Source organism: Wickerhamiella sorbophila (genome assembly GCF_002251995.1).
Source record: "Wickerhamiella sorbophila strain DS02 chromosome Unknown contig1, whole genome shotgun sequence".
Lineage (NCBI taxonomy): Eukaryota > Fungi > Ascomycota > Dipodascomycetes > Dipodascales > Trichomonascaceae > Wickerhamiella > Wickerhamiella sorbophila.
The window spans coordinates 1,672,043-1,687,508 of NW_020193984.1; the positions used below are offsets into that span (position 1 = coordinate 1,672,043).

General features: G+C 48.4%; 13 protein-coding genes across 13 annotated transcripts; 7 read left to right on the top strand and 6 right to left on the bottom strand.

The window, feature by feature from the left end:
- Window positions 1-15: 15 nt before the first annotated feature.
- On the bottom strand, window positions 16-855 carry B9G98_01017 (Cruciform cutting endonuclease 1, mitochondrial; the record flags this gene model as incomplete). The annotated part of the gene is made up of 1 exon (XM_024807575.1): window positions 16-855. One exon carries the CDS (start codon window positions 853-855, stop codon window positions 16-18), a length of 840 nt encoding a protein of 279 aa, XP_024663343.1.
- A 176-nt stretch (window positions 856-1,031) lies between these two features.
- B9G98_01018 (Serine/threonine-protein kinase plo1) lies at window positions 1,032-2,144 on the top strand (the record flags this gene model as incomplete). Its single annotated transcript, XM_024807576.1, has 1 exon — window positions 1,032-2,144. One exon carries the CDS (start codon window positions 1,032-1,034, stop codon window positions 2,142-2,144), a length of 1,113 nt encoding a protein of 370 aa, XP_024663344.1.
- A 187-nt stretch (window positions 2,145-2,331) lies between these two features.
- Window positions 2,332-3,486, top strand: B9G98_01019 (Coenzyme A biosynthesis protein 3; the record flags this gene model as incomplete). The annotated part of the gene is made up of 1 exon (XM_024807577.1): window positions 2,332-3,486. One exon carries the CDS (start codon window positions 2,332-2,334, stop codon window positions 3,484-3,486), a length of 1,155 nt encoding a protein of 384 aa, XP_024663345.1.
- Window positions 3,487-3,591: 105 nt separating this feature from the next.
- Window positions 3,592-4,044, top strand: B9G98_01020 (hypothetical protein; the record flags this gene model as incomplete). Its single annotated transcript, XM_024807578.1, has 1 exon — window positions 3,592-4,044. The coding sequence occupies one exon, from the start codon at window positions 3,592-3,594 to the stop codon at window positions 4,042-4,044; it is 453 nt and encodes a 150-aa protein (XP_024663346.1).
- Window positions 4,045-4,133: 89 nt separating this feature from the next.
- B9G98_01021 (Actin-related protein 2/3 complex subunit 4) lies at window positions 4,134-4,781 on the bottom strand (the record flags this gene model as incomplete). Its single annotated transcript, XM_024807579.1, has 3 exons — window positions 4,134-4,145; window positions 4,193-4,690; window positions 4,779-4,781. The coding sequence occupies 3 exons, from the start codon at window positions 4,779-4,781 to the stop codon at window positions 4,134-4,136; spliced, it is 513 nt and encodes a 170-aa protein (XP_024663347.1).
- A 488-nt stretch (window positions 4,782-5,269) lies between these two features.
- On the top strand, window positions 5,270-6,178 carry B9G98_01022 (Phosphatase PSR1; the record flags this gene model as incomplete). The annotated part of the gene is made up of 1 exon (XM_024807580.1): window positions 5,270-6,178. One exon carries the CDS (start codon window positions 5,270-5,272, stop codon window positions 6,176-6,178), a length of 909 nt encoding a protein of 302 aa, XP_024663348.1.
- A 106-nt stretch (window positions 6,179-6,284) lies between these two features.
- Window positions 6,285-7,625, bottom strand: B9G98_01023 (Protein SOF1; the record flags this gene model as incomplete). The annotated part of the gene is made up of 1 exon (XM_024807581.1): window positions 6,285-7,625. One exon carries the CDS (start codon window positions 7,623-7,625, stop codon window positions 6,285-6,287), a length of 1,341 nt encoding a protein of 446 aa, XP_024663349.1.
- A 189-nt stretch (window positions 7,626-7,814) lies between these two features.
- B9G98_01024 (hypothetical protein) lies at window positions 7,815-8,474 on the bottom strand (the record flags this gene model as incomplete). Its single annotated transcript, XM_024807582.1, has 1 exon — window positions 7,815-8,474. The coding sequence occupies one exon, from the start codon at window positions 8,472-8,474 to the stop codon at window positions 7,815-7,817; it is 660 nt and encodes a 219-aa protein (XP_024663350.1).
- Window positions 8,475-8,915: 441 nt separating this feature from the next.
- Window positions 8,916-9,629, top strand: B9G98_01025 (ATP synthase subunit 4, mitochondrial; the record flags this gene model as incomplete). Its single annotated transcript, XM_024807583.1, has 1 exon — window positions 8,916-9,629. One exon carries the CDS (start codon window positions 8,916-8,918, stop codon window positions 9,627-9,629), a length of 714 nt encoding a protein of 237 aa, XP_024663351.1.
- Window positions 9,630-9,854: 225 nt separating this feature from the next.
- Window positions 9,855-11,267, bottom strand: B9G98_01026 (Ubiquitin carboxyl-terminal hydrolase 6; the record flags this gene model as incomplete). Its single annotated transcript, XM_024807584.1, has 1 exon — window positions 9,855-11,267. The coding sequence occupies one exon, from the start codon at window positions 11,265-11,267 to the stop codon at window positions 9,855-9,857; it is 1,413 nt and encodes a 470-aa protein (XP_024663352.1).
- Window positions 11,268-11,470: 203 nt separating this feature from the next.
- B9G98_01027 (Signal peptidase complex catalytic subunit SEC11) lies at window positions 11,471-11,989 on the top strand (the record flags this gene model as incomplete). The annotated part of the gene is made up of 1 exon (XM_024807585.1): window positions 11,471-11,989. One exon carries the CDS (start codon window positions 11,471-11,473, stop codon window positions 11,987-11,989), a length of 519 nt encoding a protein of 172 aa, XP_024663353.1.
- A 69-nt stretch (window positions 11,990-12,058) lies between these two features.
- B9G98_01028 (Pre-mRNA-processing protein prp40) lies at window positions 12,059-13,297 on the bottom strand (the record flags this gene model as incomplete). The annotated part of the gene is made up of 1 exon (XM_024807586.1): window positions 12,059-13,297. One exon carries the CDS (start codon window positions 13,295-13,297, stop codon window positions 12,059-12,061), a length of 1,239 nt encoding a protein of 412 aa, XP_024663354.1.
- Window positions 13,298-13,522: 225 nt separating this feature from the next.
- Window positions 13,523-15,382, top strand: B9G98_01029 (DNA polymerase epsilon subunit B; the record flags this gene model as incomplete). The annotated part of the gene is made up of 1 exon (XM_024807587.1): window positions 13,523-15,382. One exon carries the CDS (start codon window positions 13,523-13,525, stop codon window positions 15,380-15,382), a length of 1,860 nt encoding a protein of 619 aa, XP_024663355.1.
- Window positions 15,383-15,466: the final 84 nt, after the last annotated feature.

Sequence of the window (15,466 nt, forward strand, 5' to 3'; positions counted from 1 at the left end):
GGGGTCGTCTAATATTCACCCTGTGAGCAGCTCTGCATCGACTGACCATGATTTAGCTAATTCACGAAGATTTTGATCTGTATTCAATGCGATCTTCGAATTGTCTCGCCAGATTTGCCAGGTAACTGCCTGGACCAGAGCATCATTGAGATCGTCCTGTTTCGTGCGTTTGGTTGGTAGTTCAAGTTCCGGCGAAAACACAAATGGTGCTTTTTGAGGCTTGTCAATCCATTTCCGCACAAGCGCCAGACGTGCCTTTTTAGATGCATTGTACACCTGTGCAGGTGTGGCTTTTTTCAATCGCTCAACGGCCAGGGCCGTACCTCCCAGCTCCCTCTCGAGTTGGCTCCGCCAGTACCCTAGCACATGCTTTGGCTCGACACTTTCGACATAAATAGTAGGCCATTGAGTACATAAGATGGCATGAACCATCCCTTCAAGTACATTGACCCGCAAGATATCGTTAGGGACCGACGCACTGCCGGCCGATCGCGACCGCTGCTTTTCCACAAGCACCACATTGGGGCTGTCCATCATTACCCCATGCAGCAGCCGGCGCGCTTCGTGTGCGAAATTTGGTTGAGAATAATTTATATGCTCTGGGAGAGACTTCAATGACCACTTTTCCACCTCAACTTGTTGACCAGGAGTCGCGAGGGCCTGACAGACGCCAATGTTTTTGAGCCCCAAGTCGATCGATACGAGTCGGACAGCGCCCTTTGGTCTTTGCTGCAGTTTCTGGATCATGTAGTTGGACACTTGGGCTTTATTTCCAGTAGTAGGGCTGCCACAAGCAAGCGCAACGGCTTTGAGCCCAGCTACAGTTAGCTTCGCGAAGTCCACAGCATCTCGCATTAGAAAGCAGATCACACAGGACGCTAGGTTGGGTCAAATGATCCCGGCGTTTTAAAAGACTGGGTGAATGGTTCCTTGATTTTTTTGCTATAATTGTAGTGTGTATCGCTAGTAAACCAATTGAACCAGTGGTTGTTATAGTGCACAAGAATTGTGGTGTTATTCCTTCTTGAACCATGCGGCTCACAGTAAATGATGGCCAATTCAAGCAGGACAGCTCTGCTGGTACTGAAAAATTGAATATTGTGAGACGGCGAGCTCAAATATCTTCAGAGGTAAACTATGCGCCGCCGGCGCCGCCGCCTCCCCGTATCCTCCGAGGACCGTGCGATGAGGTCTTTTTGAGATTCGAGCTGCTCGGAAATGGTGCAACTTCTAAGTGCTACCGAGTAGAGCAGCTGCATAAGAGCCAGCTTGCTATGAAAGTCATTCCCCGCCAGTCGCTTGACAGTGACACTAACAGAAGGAACCTAAATCGGGAGATCCTCATTACTTCGCGCTTGAAACATGCGCGTATAGTGGGATTTCAATCGTATTTTTACGATTGTGTTAATGTTTACATCTGTCTTGAGTTCTGTCCCTACGGCTCCTTATCCCAGCTAATTAAGTCGCGCAAGGGACTCACTGAATCCGAAGCCTGTTTTTTAATGGCAAATATAACAAGAGGAATGGAGTATTTGCACAAAAATCTTGTTTTCCACAGAGATATCAAGCCCGGAAATATACTACTCGATAGTGAAATGCGTCCCAAAATTGCAGACTTTGGACTTGCCGTTGTTCTTCCCAACGCTACGTCGAAAGTAACTAGTTTTGCTGGGACACCGTGCTATATGGCACCAGAGGTGATAGTCAAGCCTCGTTATTACGGTATGGCAGCCGACATATGGAGTGTTGGTACAGTTTTATTTACAATGGTGTTTGGGCGCTCGCCTTTCGCCGGGAGACATATCAGCAGTATTTATCGTCAGGTTGCAAAAGCCGATATCCAGTTTCCGTCTACAAAAACGTACTCAGAGGAACTAGAGAGTCTTATTTGCGGCATACTGCAGCTGAATCCCGGAGATCGTCCGAGCTGGGGTGAAATACTCAGCCATAGCTGGTTCACGACCAATTATGTCTCCAGAATACCATGTAACATATACCACACACCGATGTCGAGCAAACCGTTGAATCCTGCTTTCCACTTTGAAAGATTTATGAGCCAAACTGAAAGCAGCATCTACAGTTCAGCCGACCTGTACCGTGACTATTGTTTGAAACAACTACATGATCCTGTCATAATCCATTGAAGCAGGCAATTTGAATCAAACCATGAAAATTGATGTTTACAATCATGGCTGTGGCCTCGGTAGCTTGGGGCACACCCCCCATGGGCGAGGGCTTTTCCGGGGGAGTCTTGGTCAGCACCAGAGAGATCTTTGTTTTGTTCGATCGCCAAAGCGGATTCCACAGTAAAAAGGTGCCACAACGAGTTTAATGGGTCAGACCCAAGATACAGAGGACTTAGAACCCAGCCTGTCAAGATTGGCAGTCTCTGGGCTCCATAACTCCGCAGAGGAGAAGGAGGCGTTCCACGATTGCCTAGAAGCAAGCGAACTCGAGACTAGAGATAATACGGCGACGCTACCTCCGCCGCCTCAATTTGGCATAACGGTTGACCACCCCCCCACTATAATTCAATCACCGATGTTAGCAGTTAGAGAGACGTCACCAGCACTATCAGGAGTGTCAGGAGTGTCAGGAGTATCAGGAGTATCAGCAGTATCGGGATCTGTCATGTTAGGATCTACAAACAGCCTGCTCGATAAAACAATACACCGAAATGTGTCATTTATCAGAGGTTCTAGGACCTCTGTGGCGTACAAAGAACACAATCCGCCTGCAATTCTACGGCAAACGGACAGCACGGGCGACGATGATCCCACGACACCCCTGGCTCAGCCCGCGACCCTCCGACCCACCACCTCTGCCTCCAGCGAGAAGAAAGACGGCGAGCCTAAAGCTAAAAGCAAGGTATCAAAGGATAAGAGAGATGAATTGCATATTCTTATCGGTGTCACTGGCTCCGTTGCGACTATTAAGGTTGGTCCAATCATCCACAAGCTCAAACAGATTTACCGGGAGCGAGCGATTATTCAACTGGTGGCCACCAAATCATCATGTGTCTTCTTCAAGCCTACAGACGTGCCGCGTGACGTCAAGATTTGGTACGACGAGGACGAATGGGACTCCCGGGACGGCAAAGTCGACAGCCAACTCCATATGGAGCTGAGACGATGGGCAGATATCCTGCTAGTAGCACCGTGCTCAGCAAACACGCTCGCCAAACTGACCTACGGCATTTGTGATAATTTATTAACTTCAGTCTTTCGAGTGTGGAACCCTGCAGTACCTCTACTGGTTGCCCCGGCCATGAACACCCACATGTACACAAACCCGGTGACGAAACGACATTTCAAGGTTCTGAAGGATCTCTATCAATTCGTTGAAATCCTGAAACCAGTCGAAAAAGTGCTCGTCTGCGGAGACATCGGCATGGGAGGCATGCGCGAGTGGACGGATATCGTCCAGATCCTCTCCAAAAGGCTAGGGGTTGCTCCAGACGACGACATTGACGATAGAGATGACTGAAGATCTAGGGTTTAGAGTTTATAGCGATTGTACAGCAGTCAACCATCAGATTGTACCGCCGACGGCTTGGGCCGACATTTTGTCATCACCGTTTGAAAAATTCAGATGGCATTTAGACTGGGTGCGGCAGGCCTGAGGGCTTCTCGCATGTACTCTTCTTCGTCCTCGAACAGGTTCTTCCACATAGCAGACCGCAAATTCAACATCATGATGATATTGCTTGTCGGTGCCGTGAGCTCCGAGCTCATGTGGATCATCAGAACCAGGAACGAGACTGAACGAGTCCAGAGGAACTTGAACACGGAAATAAAAATCATGGACCGTCTTATCGCCAGGATCAGCAGTGGGGAAAAGGTTGATGTAGAGCAAGAACTCTTACACCCGGCGAGTGTCGAGGACGTCTCTCTAGACTCTATTTTGAGCCAAATCGAAGAGGTCGACGGCAAGTGGAAAAGTGCAGCTACAAAATTACCCACGGCACCGAAAACAGCGAAGGCTCTCGACACAGACAAGCCAGATGGGGCATCAAAAGGCGCAAGCTCGTCCAGCTTCCTCTAGTCTCAGGGGACGTTTTTATTTAAATTTTTAGCTTTTATAAACAAGTAAACATAGCGAATACACTAATAGCTGGGGGTTTTGTCCCATTTTCAGCTATCAAACTGGGGGTTAGTACAAGATGTCTCGAATACTGACTGGTTCAACTTACAGGTACCAGATAAGCCTCTGCAACCAAACGGGCTCTGGCATTCAAAAAGAGCTTGATCTCGGAAATCTCCTTGTCCACTTCCTGCATGAACTCGATAATAAAGTCGACCAGCTTATGCTTCAACATTGTCTCGGTGTGGTGGTTCGTGATCAGGAAAGAAATGTCGTAGCCCTCCACGGGCTTGCGGCGGAGGATAAAGAAGTTCTCAGCACGTCGCGTCAAGAAGCGGGTGAACTGACGAACCAGAATCTGCTCGATTTCATCTGCTTGCTTGATGCTGATCGACACCCGGACCGAATTGATGCTTGGCTCGATGAGGACTCTCTCATTCTCATTACGTGAAATATGCATAGGATTCAGCAGTGCCATTGGGTTGTTGCCGGCCTCAACTTCAGGATAGTTGTGGCGCTCGACCAACTCTGATGCGAAGTTGTCCAGGCACAATGCCGCATCCAGGGAGACACGGACTGCGTTCAGGTACGGTCTAAGTGACTGGGACTATGTTAGTACGAGTGCTCTTCAATCAGAAACTCTCAGTAGGATTTCGCATCGTTGGTTGTTGCATCCACCGGCGTGCTGTTCTTACCATTTGTCGAAGTTGCAGTTGATGACAAACGATCGTCGGTCTAAGTGCTGCAGCATAGATATCGTATCAGTGGGTTCAGCAGGCTGAAATTGGCACAAAAAATGCGCCAGTGGCGGCAGCTGCTAAAATGAGCAGAGTTTCGTGGAATCGAATTTCGACCTGTGTGGTCGCATATGTTGCTCTCGACCTCTATTTAACTCGATGGCTGACAAATATGATATGCACACATTCCTAACTCAGCTGGCTGGCCCATCCACTCAGTTATCAAGCGTCCAAGTGGTCTAGGTGCAAAGGCCCTTTATTGAACGCGTTAACATACAACTATTCACGGTGGAAACAGGTATTGGAACATTCCTTACAACTCGCGTCTCTCGTTAACCTCCCATTTCCAGTCTTGTTTGTCTGTGTGCTGTGTGCCACATTTTCTCCGCTTTCTCCGCCATTTCACAACCTAATAGACCAGTCGAGTCTGTGATCAACAAAAAGCTTCTATGCCTAATATTTTTAGAAGGCTCATCTCCTGTTTAGCGTGCCAATTGGACGACTTGCCTGCAGCACCTGAGCTCGCCTCAACCACTGAGCCCCCCAGGTCAGACAAGAAGCGTCCGGCACGTAAAAAGGGCTCCCGCTCTTCTATTCTACCCAATGTCCACATACCTCTGGAGTATGTTGCGCGCGATGCGAATCCTGGTGATGCCAGAGAAGGCGAAATTCTAGGGCGCCGTTCCTCTTACTCTGTGGGCGCTCGTCATGATAGCGGTGAGACACCAAATATCGACGCCTCGCAAGCTAACTCTGAAGCATTTATAGGAGTTACCCAAGAATCACACGCACAGCCCACAGCGCCCTTGCTGCCTCCGCAAAGCAGCGCGGTCAAGGGCCGCAAGTGCCTTGTACTGGATCTTGATGAGACCTTGGTTCACTCAAGCTTCAAATACTTCCCCGATGCAGACTTTGTGATTCCTGTGGATATTGAAGGTAGAACACACAAGGTGTATGTTGCAAAACGACCGGGTGTCGACGAGTTCCTTGATGAAGTTGGAAAGCTCTTTGAGGTGGTAGTTTTCACCGCAAGCGTTGCGAAATACGGCGATCCTCTGCTTGATCGTTTGGGTCACAAGGAAGTCATCCACCATCGCTTGTTTAGAGAAAGCTGCTACAACTTTAATGGAAACTATATCAAAAATTTGTCCCAATTGGGCCGACCCCTTCATGAAGTTATTATCATTGACAACTCCCCTGCATCATACGCTCTCCACCCACAACATGCAGTTCCAATATCAACGTGGTTCAGTGACATGAACGATAGTGAGTTACTTGGAATGCTCCCCTTCCTTTCCGATCTTGCTGGATCCGCAGTAAACGACGTCAGCGCTATCTTGGAGGTGATAACAGAGTAATCAACTATTTTTTATGATGCCATGATATCCGTCTAATAATAAGCTGCAACTGAACACCGAGCGTACCTTGTAATAATTAATAACTTAGTTTGTTTCATGTTGCTTTCTACTCTTCCTTATCTTGTATGGCAGTTCCAAGAATGTGCTTCTCACGTTCTTTCTCGTAGCCAACAGTGCCCTTTTTAGAGTTCTTGATACGGTTATCACGACGACGGCGTAACGAGTCGAGCTCTTCTTTCTTGATGTCGCGGGCAATTTTGACGGCCTTGGGCAAGCGCCGAGCCTTCTGAATCTTACGAATTTCAGGCATGTGCTTGAATCTTTCAGTGAGAGCAGCGTCGTATTCCATTTTCGCCCGCTGTCTTGTGCTCTTGACAGAGCTCCGCTCATTTGCGTTGGCTCTCCAAACCCGTACATTACCATCGTCTGATCCGGAAAGAATGTACTTTGAGTCCATTGAATAGCGAACAGAAAACACCCTCTGCATACGCTTTGTGTGATAAATATCCCTCGAATGACCCTCCTGTAACTTGAAAATGCGAATAGTGCGGTCGTAGCTACCCGTCACAAGCTCTTGGCCCGTGGGGCTGAAGTCTACGTCCATAACAGCGGCCACATGGTCCTTGTAAACATTGAGAGCTCTTTTCAGGTTTCTCATGTCATACAAATAAGCATTGTGATCTTCACTGCCCACAGCAAAGTTGAATGCCTCCATTGGGTTCCATGCAATACTATTGTTGGACAAAGAGGTGACCATTTTCTGAACGGGTAGCGAAGTACGCATATCATAAATAACAATAGATCTGTCGTTACCGGTGGATGCACATATCGAAGTCTCTGTCATGTTAAAGCGCACAGAGTTGAGATTGTCAGCGCCCCATGTGAGAGAAGCAATGGGCTTGGATCTGTTGGTATCCCAAAGCTGCAAAGTATCACCCGCAGTGACGAATTGATTTTCGTCACGGTGATGGTCGACAGAATTTAAGCCACCATTAGAAAGATAAGTTTGAACGGGCTCCTTGGAAGAAGAAGACGGCTGCCAAAGCTTTACATAGCCATCGGCACCACACGACAGTAGCTGCGAGATAGGAGTATAACAAAGGCCCTTAACGATATTTGAATGTGCCTGGACGGAGAAAAACTCTTCCCTGGCGCCAATGTTCCAAGCCTTGATGATACCATCGCCACTACCACTCGCCATAACGCCTAATTGACGCTGGTTTTTTGCAAGAGAGTACACACCATCGATGTGACCGGTACCCATTTGACCAACAAAGGGCGCAGCAAACATGCGATCCAACTTTGTAGCGTTCAATGCACGGGTATATTCGCGGGCCCGCTCGAAAGGGTGCATTTCCGGGCTCAAATTGCGTGGCTGGCGGGCAGTTTCTGAGTTTCCAACAGGAACATAGTCATCGGCCGAGCGGCTGATTGTTTTGATTTTCATTTTCAACGGGACCTTGTGTTATGTCGATATGTTTGACAAAAAGCCCGATTTCAGTTCCAAAAAAAAAAATTCAGCGCTCGATCACATAATAAACCAAAAGCCTACCCGGGTTAGGGTGGGGTGGTATAGGGGAGAATACACAGGAGAATAAATTAAATTAAACACACTAAACTACGTGTGCGAAAGAGGTTAGTGCGGAGCAGTTTGGGACTTGAACGGGTCGAATGTGCCATACCTCGACATGCTGGTATCAAGATTCCCAGGGAAGTGCTCGCTGTTGCAACCGTACTCGGGCGACTGGATCATGGTGTCAACGAGGTAGTACTGCACGGCGTTCATCACTGCTGGGAAAATGAACATAACAAAAAGAATCTGCACTCTTAGATCGAAATTGGTCCAAGAAATGAGATACGCACCCCAATCATCCAGGAACGGAACGGTGTAGAGGATTAAATAGAGGAATACCTTAGCGAGGATCAAAGCGATCATGTACAGGCCTGCCTGCTTGGCAAACGCAGCAAATTCTGGAGGATTGCCATACTGTCCCGAGACAATTTTGGTCATTTTGAGCTTGAAAGCCAAAATATAGACATAATACAGGCAAGCCCACAAAAGGGGCACGCCGATGGTGGTGTCAAACAGCACATTCAGAAAGTACCAGGTACAAGGATTCTCATCCAGCCCGCTACTGTCGTCACTGAACAGAATTGATGCCAATAAGTTCAGGAAATGCAGCATGAGGGCACCCAGTACCTGCTTGCCCACGTCGTAGAACCACACTCGCCACGGCCGGCGGGGGTTTTCGTACCGCCGCTTAAGAACAAGCGACGAAATAGCAATGCCACCCATAATTAGTTGTAACAATAGGGATACAGGCCCTAAAAGCTCACAAGTGGGCTCTCTTTCCCCCCAACTATCCATCGTTCCGGTTTATCAGACGAAAGATATCGGTCCACTGGGTGTGATGCAGGTTAAAGCTGGGGGGCAAACAGGTTGGGCTACACAGGCTCAATGGGGCAAAAGGGGTATTGGGGTTATTCATGCTGGGTGGGCAGGGTGCGAGGCCGTGATGAGGATGGGTACCGAAACAGGAGGCCCAGATGCGAGCACCCAATCGGAAATGGCCGCCGTAGCTCTTAGAACGCGGCCACTCGTTTAATTTCGACCAGCATTGCACCGCCGGTGGTTGGATGCTGGGACCAGAACAACGCAGCCGGGTAATTCCCAGTCCGCTGCCCCGAGGCCAACTCCCATTGGCTCAGATGAATAATATTCCATCAGCTTTCACAAATGATGTCTATGCGCTCGTTGAGGCCTTTGACTGTCGCCGGTGGCCGTAAGGCCCTCCAGCAGCGCTCTGTGATGGGTGTCGCCGCCCAGGCTTCCCGTTTCTACTCGACTCAGGACCCCAAGGCCAAGGCTCAGTCCATCATCGATGCCCTGCCCGGTAACTCCGTTCTCTCCAAGTCTGGTATCTTGGCTACTGGTTTCGCCGCTGCCACTTATGCAGTTGCTAACTCTCTCTACGTTGTCAACGCCGAGACTGTCTTGCTGACCTGTTTCTTCGGTTTCATAGCTGTTGTCTCCAAGACGGCTGCTCCCGGTTACAAGGTCTGGGCTGAGGGTCACGTCAACCACATCAAGAACACGCTGAACAAGGCCCGCGAGGACCACGTCGTCGCTGTTCAGAACCGTATCGATAACGTCGAGAAGCACGGTGATGTCGTTTCAACCACCAAGGACCTTTTCGCTATCTCCAAGCAGACCGTTGAGCTTGAGGCCAAGGCTTTCGAGCTCAAGCAGCAGGTCGACTTGGCCAAGGAGGCCAAGGAGGTCCTCGACTCCTGGGTCCGCTGGGAGGCTCAGATCCGCGCCCGCGAGCAGTCCGACCTCTACGCTGCTGTTATCGCCAAGGTCGACAAGGCCCTCGAGTCCGACAAGTTCCAGAAGGACAACCTCAACCAGGCCGTTGCAGAGATTGAGCGTCTTTTCAAGAAGAACTAAAAGAACTAAAATCCCAAAGTTATAAACTCTTTTTTCTTTTTAGTTATATACAACATTAGAAAGTAAGAACTCGCCATGTTAAAGTCACTGTTAGCTTGACACCCAAAGCCGGGATATCCCCACGTTAGATACAGTTTTGTTCGAAAAAAACCAACAGAAAACATATAGTACGCTACGCGACCAGACAACAAGACCAAAAAAAATATGCTGGGCTAGATTCTATGTTTAGTACTCTGCGGTACGGTACAGCAAAATGAGAGCAGAATCGGACTCTCCACCACCACTGAGCTGCTCAATCTTGGCATCATCAACGAGCGTAACCTTGTTATCGTTGAATCTCCACCATTGGCCGGGCTCCTTGTCGTGTTTGGCGAAGCACTGGTAGTGACCCGAATCAGCGCTCATACCCTGGTGGGTTACAATTGCAACCAGTTCATAAATCCCTAGAGGATTGGAGCCTTCATCATCCGCTAAAGTGGGGTCGATTTTCGCTACAATATTGTCATGGAGTTCTTTTCGGCGTTCCTCGCTCAGCGAGTCATTAATTGCCTCCTTACGCGTCTCCATGGACTGGAACTTGGCTCTTCGGGCAGCTCTCCGTGCTTCCTCGACAGCATCTTCAGCTTTCCGGAATTCTTCACGTGCTGGCACCAGCTTGGCCCTCAGGTCATCAGTGCACAGGTCGCTCACATCCAGCTGCAAAGGGAACGTGACTTTGCGCAAAATTTTAGACTTTTTACTGGTATCTCTTCGCCAAAAAAACCGAACAAATTGAATCGTCAGATATTTGGGCAATCGCGAGATACGCTTGGTGACAGTATACTCTGCGTTGCGGCCCAGCGCCTCGTTGTGTTTCTCTAAAGTCTCCTTCAGACCAGCCATGAGACCGTCTTTGAGGAAGTTAGTCGATGCGGAAATATGACAGTTGAGTTTGGCGAATGTGTCGTAGCTCTCGGCTGGCGGCTCATCAGTTTCAGCGCTCGACATTTTCACAGCCATCTGACCATCAAAGTACCGCTCAGCCGGGGCGACACCAGCTTCCTTTAATGAATACATCAAATTGGTCCACATCTCCTCAGCATCTTGCTGCTTGGGTCCCATTTGGCCCATTTCAGCGAATTGCGGGAAAGTCGACCGCAGACGCTCCATGAACCCGAACGGGGTGTGCTCCTCGCCCGAGTTGAGATTTGTATACACGCGTCCGAGAGCCGTAGTCAGACTATTCTGTCCTTGATATTTTTGTACAGCTTCGACCAACTCCGGTGCTTTTCGTAGTGCCTGAAGGGTGGCGTTAGCGTAGCAGGTGTTGCCAATGTTGACCAAGCCAGCTGGAACCGGATCAACTTTGGCAGAGTCTGCATCGGCACTAGAAGCTTCTTGTGCAACATTAGCTGGAGCCGTTGGCAGATCTCCGGCAGATCCCAGCATCATGAGCGTCTGGTTCGGCTTGAACCCGAGCGCAGACAAGCGCACATCGTCTTTCAACTGCCCGCCTTTTACGAGTACTTTTTGGCGTTCGGGCACGACATTGGTCAACTTTTGCAACTCAAGCTTCAGGTCCAGGCCAGTCTTGGTCGTATCGATGTCAACGTTGTACTTTTGGCCACTATGTTTCACTACAACAGGAATAGTAGTCATGACGTCAGCTCTGGATGGATCGTTCACGGCTTATGACGATAGGGGAGCTGATCCTACTATGGCACTGGGCACCCCAAATAGTCCCAATTGCAGTAAATACACTATCAAAAACTAATTTATAGCTACATCCCGGTCACGGTTACCAGCTTCTTAAACCTACTGCCAAACGGTCTTTGGTCAGCACGTGTCAGCTTCCTCGCAAGATGCAACTGAATATACGTGATATTAAGCGCAACGCTCACCAGGTCCTGGGCATGATCTTGATCTTGTCCGGGGCTTTCATGTGCTACAAAGCACTTTCGCTCATTGCAAACACGTCAACCCCGGTGGTTGTTGTCTTATCTGGCAGTATGGAGCCTGCTTTCCAGCGGGGAGATATTTTGTTCATGTGGAATCGTCAAAGCCGCGTCAACGTCGGAGATATTGTTGTTTATGACACAAAAGTGAGAAACATTCCAATTGTGCACCGAGTACTCCGCCAGCATGCTAGCTCACGCAAACAGCTTGTTCTCACCAAGGGCGACAACAACCCCCTCGACGACTTGGACCTCTACGCCTACAAGCAAATGTACCTGGACCGTGCAAAAGATATTACTGGTGGTGTTGTAAAGGCGTACTTCCCCAAGCTAGGCTACGCTACCATCCTACTCACAGAGAACCCTACTCTTCGGACAGTTGTGATTGGTATCTCGTTGTTGAGCCAGCTCCTCTCTAACGAATGATGATATATTTACACAGATCTCCAGAAGATAATAAAAATACATAAAGGTCTTTTTGGCGCTTTAAAAAAGTTAGTATTCCAAAACGGGTTTATGATATTTACCGCCTTCACCTCTGGCTAGCGATCGCTGGTCGCGTCGTTGGCTGTCGAAATTGTCGACTTTCAAGTAATTGTATATGTCAAGGGTGTCCTGCACTCTTTTATCGCCCTCGAAGAGACTTTGGAACTCATCCAAACTCAGCCCGGACACGCTCAGGTTCTTTTTGGTCAAGACGTCCTCTACAACGCCCACTTGAACATTGAACTTCTGCTTGAGCTGAGACACATAATCCCAGAATAGTTCGGTTGCCGTGGATCCCCGAGAATGACACACTGCCATTAGAATATCCTCTGGAACCGCGGAGAGTACTGTCTGCCAATCACTGGTAGCCCTCAGTATACCTTCCTCGTGAAGTTCAGCTAATTTCGCTCTGAACCTTTCACGAGCTTTTCGATCTTTACGTTCTTGGATTTTGTGCCGCATATCAAGTGATTCCAGACCAGCGTCTAGTTTCACCGAAATCACCTCATCGAGAACATGGAGATCATCTGTTATGTTTCGGACCAACCTTTCCAGAGCTTCCCAGTCAGTATTAGTATCAATTTTCGTAAGCTCTAATGCCTGGGATAGTTTTGAACCAACGGCAATTCGTTTTTCAGCCCGCTCTTTTTCATTAGCATCTCTCCACAAGCAGTAAGCATAACAGTCCTCCTTGGTACCTTTGAGGTCCAATCGCTCTTTAGCGGTCTCCCAGTCCACGAGCTTGTCGCCAAAAGTACTTTGGAGTTGAATTAATAGCATAGCAGAGCGTTCTTTGCGTTGTTGTAAGCTGGAACTCAGTTCTTTCTGCTGTAGTTTCTTTAAATATGCCTTGTATGCGTTGCGTCTTTCTGATGCTGTGTCAATTGCCCAGAAGGCTTCTTCTTTTATCAACCGGGGCAGAGCCTGCGAGAATTCGACTTTCAGATCGAGCCTTGCAGCCATGTCCTCGAAGCTCTCGGTATGCCCAGAGGAGTTCGAGGTATCATTAGCACTAGCTGGGCTTTTGAAATGTTTAAACTCTTTGGGAATTTCCCAGACGCTGGTACCAGACTTCTTGTTATACCAGTAAGGCTTGCCATCTTCTGTGGAGTATTCAAACCAGTCTGCAGACGCCAACGCCTCATCCAACTCGGTCCAAAGCTCTTTAGGTTTCTCCCATGTTGTCTCGTTAGTATTATCGTTGAAATAATAGGGCCGATTGTTCGAATCAAACGTCCGATGCCACATACTACTCAGATCAAACTCTTTGTAATCGATGAACGCCAAAGCACCGAGCAGAGCTATTTATGCTGGAAAACAAGATTCGAGGAAAGCTAGAACCGAACCTGTTACTCGGGCCTGTAAATCGAGTGTGCCTTAGGAATTGCACACTACTGCAAACGCCTACTTACTAAATGACCGCGGCAGCTCTTAGTAGACTAATTACTACACGCCGCGTTAGTAACACCCAATATGGAAAATGGACGCGTTGGCTCGCCTGTGGTTTTGCCAATAAAGCTCACGCCCTCCCAGGTACGTCCTGTTGCCTATAGAATAATGTCCAAAAAGCATGGGCTTAATCTCAAGTCTGCAGCGCTAGATGTCCTGGCCTCTTTCCTGGGTAATCAGTTTGGCGCAGATTGGCGGGGGGCTAAAGCTGAGCGGTTTATGGATGATCTAGCCAAGCTTTGGAAAGATGATGACCGTGGAGTCTTTGTGGATGGTGAGCCTCTATCTCGACTCATCGCCAATCTGGTCAATGCCCAGCTATCACAGGCCAATAGCGAAACTTCAGAACGTAGGTTCAACTTCAAAGATTACTTTAAAGTTGTCAACGCTCAAAGCCAGAGACAAATCTCTTACAACCACATCAAAAAGCATTTCGAGCTTTCTCAAGGAGGTGCCCCAGGTCGTGTTTTAGGACCCCCTAATGCGTTGGTTCATATCTTCCCTACCCGCTTCCATCTTTTGAGTGATAGAATTCACCGCAACGATCAGTTCCAGGCCCGATCGTACCAAAACAATGAAGAGTCCTTTGTGATCACAAAAATCAAAAACTTGTTAGGCCGTGAAAAACAAGAGTTTTTCCTTTTCGGCCACCTGCTGAAAAACGAAGACGAGTGGTGGCTTTTGGACAATAGCGGCAAGATCCGCCTCGAGTTTACACCAGAATCGACTTACGCTCCAGGCCATTATTTTACCGACGGCAGCTTTGTTTTGTGCTATGGTGTTCCTCTCGGTGATTACTTTCAAGTTGGAACTCTCGGCCCTCCAACGGTTGAGCGTCGTGAGCAGACCAAGGATGCATATGGCAATATAGATTTCTATGGTATCACATCCTCGATTTCTTCACGGTTGGAAAGAATTGATCCAGATTTGGAGGAGATATTGGTTGCAGAAGAGCAGCGGCTCGATCATCGCATAATTCTTTTGGGCGGGGACGTCTATCTTGATAGACGTGGTACTCTGGACAGTCTTCGCAATGTGCTACGCGAAATTTCGAAAAATCCACCGCTGATTCTCGTTATCCCCGGAAGCTTTTGCTCCAAGCCTTTCCAAATAGGTGACACAAGCTCATACAGAGAGGCGATGAATGCTTTTGCAAATATTCTCCAGGGCCTACCAGACCTCACTTCGAAAACTAAAATAATAATGGTCCCGGGGGAAAACGATCCATGGCAAGCGATGTCGTCGAAGGGAGGAACACAGGTCTGGCCATTGGAGCCCATCCCCAAGCTCTTTACGGGCCGAGTAGAAAGAGCAGCGCCTGATATTGTTTTTGCAAGTAACCCGTGTCGTATCTGCTACTTATCCCAGGAGATTGTGATCTCCAGGGACAATTTTGGGCAAATGTTGCGTCACAACAGCTTGCCGTCAGCTCTCACCGCATCGTTAGACACCACCAACGGGCATCATGTTGAAGAGACAGTTGTCGAAAGGGGTGAAATACTAGATCTTGATGAGGATATGTCGTCGCAGCGGGCCCTAATGCAAATGCAAAGCGAAAACGATATTTTGCCCCGACATGTGGACAGTGTTGATTCCGATGAATCTGAAGTTCGTAAGGTGATTGCAACAATCCTTGACCAGTGCCACTTATCGCCTTTCTCTCTGTCCGTGAGACCTGTGGTCTGGGAATATGACATGTCGCTGTCTTTGATTCAATGGCCAAGCTCTTTAATATTGATTGACTCGACCACACCTCGATTCAAAAATACGTACGAGGGTTGTCAAGTTTCTAACCCAGGCTCCTTCATTCAAAACAATAAAGGACAATGGTTGGATATCAAGCTTGGTAGAGGTCAGTCTGAACTCATGTCTCTAACTGTGTGAACCTGGTAGAATTATTTATTCGACAGAACAAAAAAAAATTACATTAAAAGTGGCACAGTATGCCTGTCTAAGTAAAGTATATAT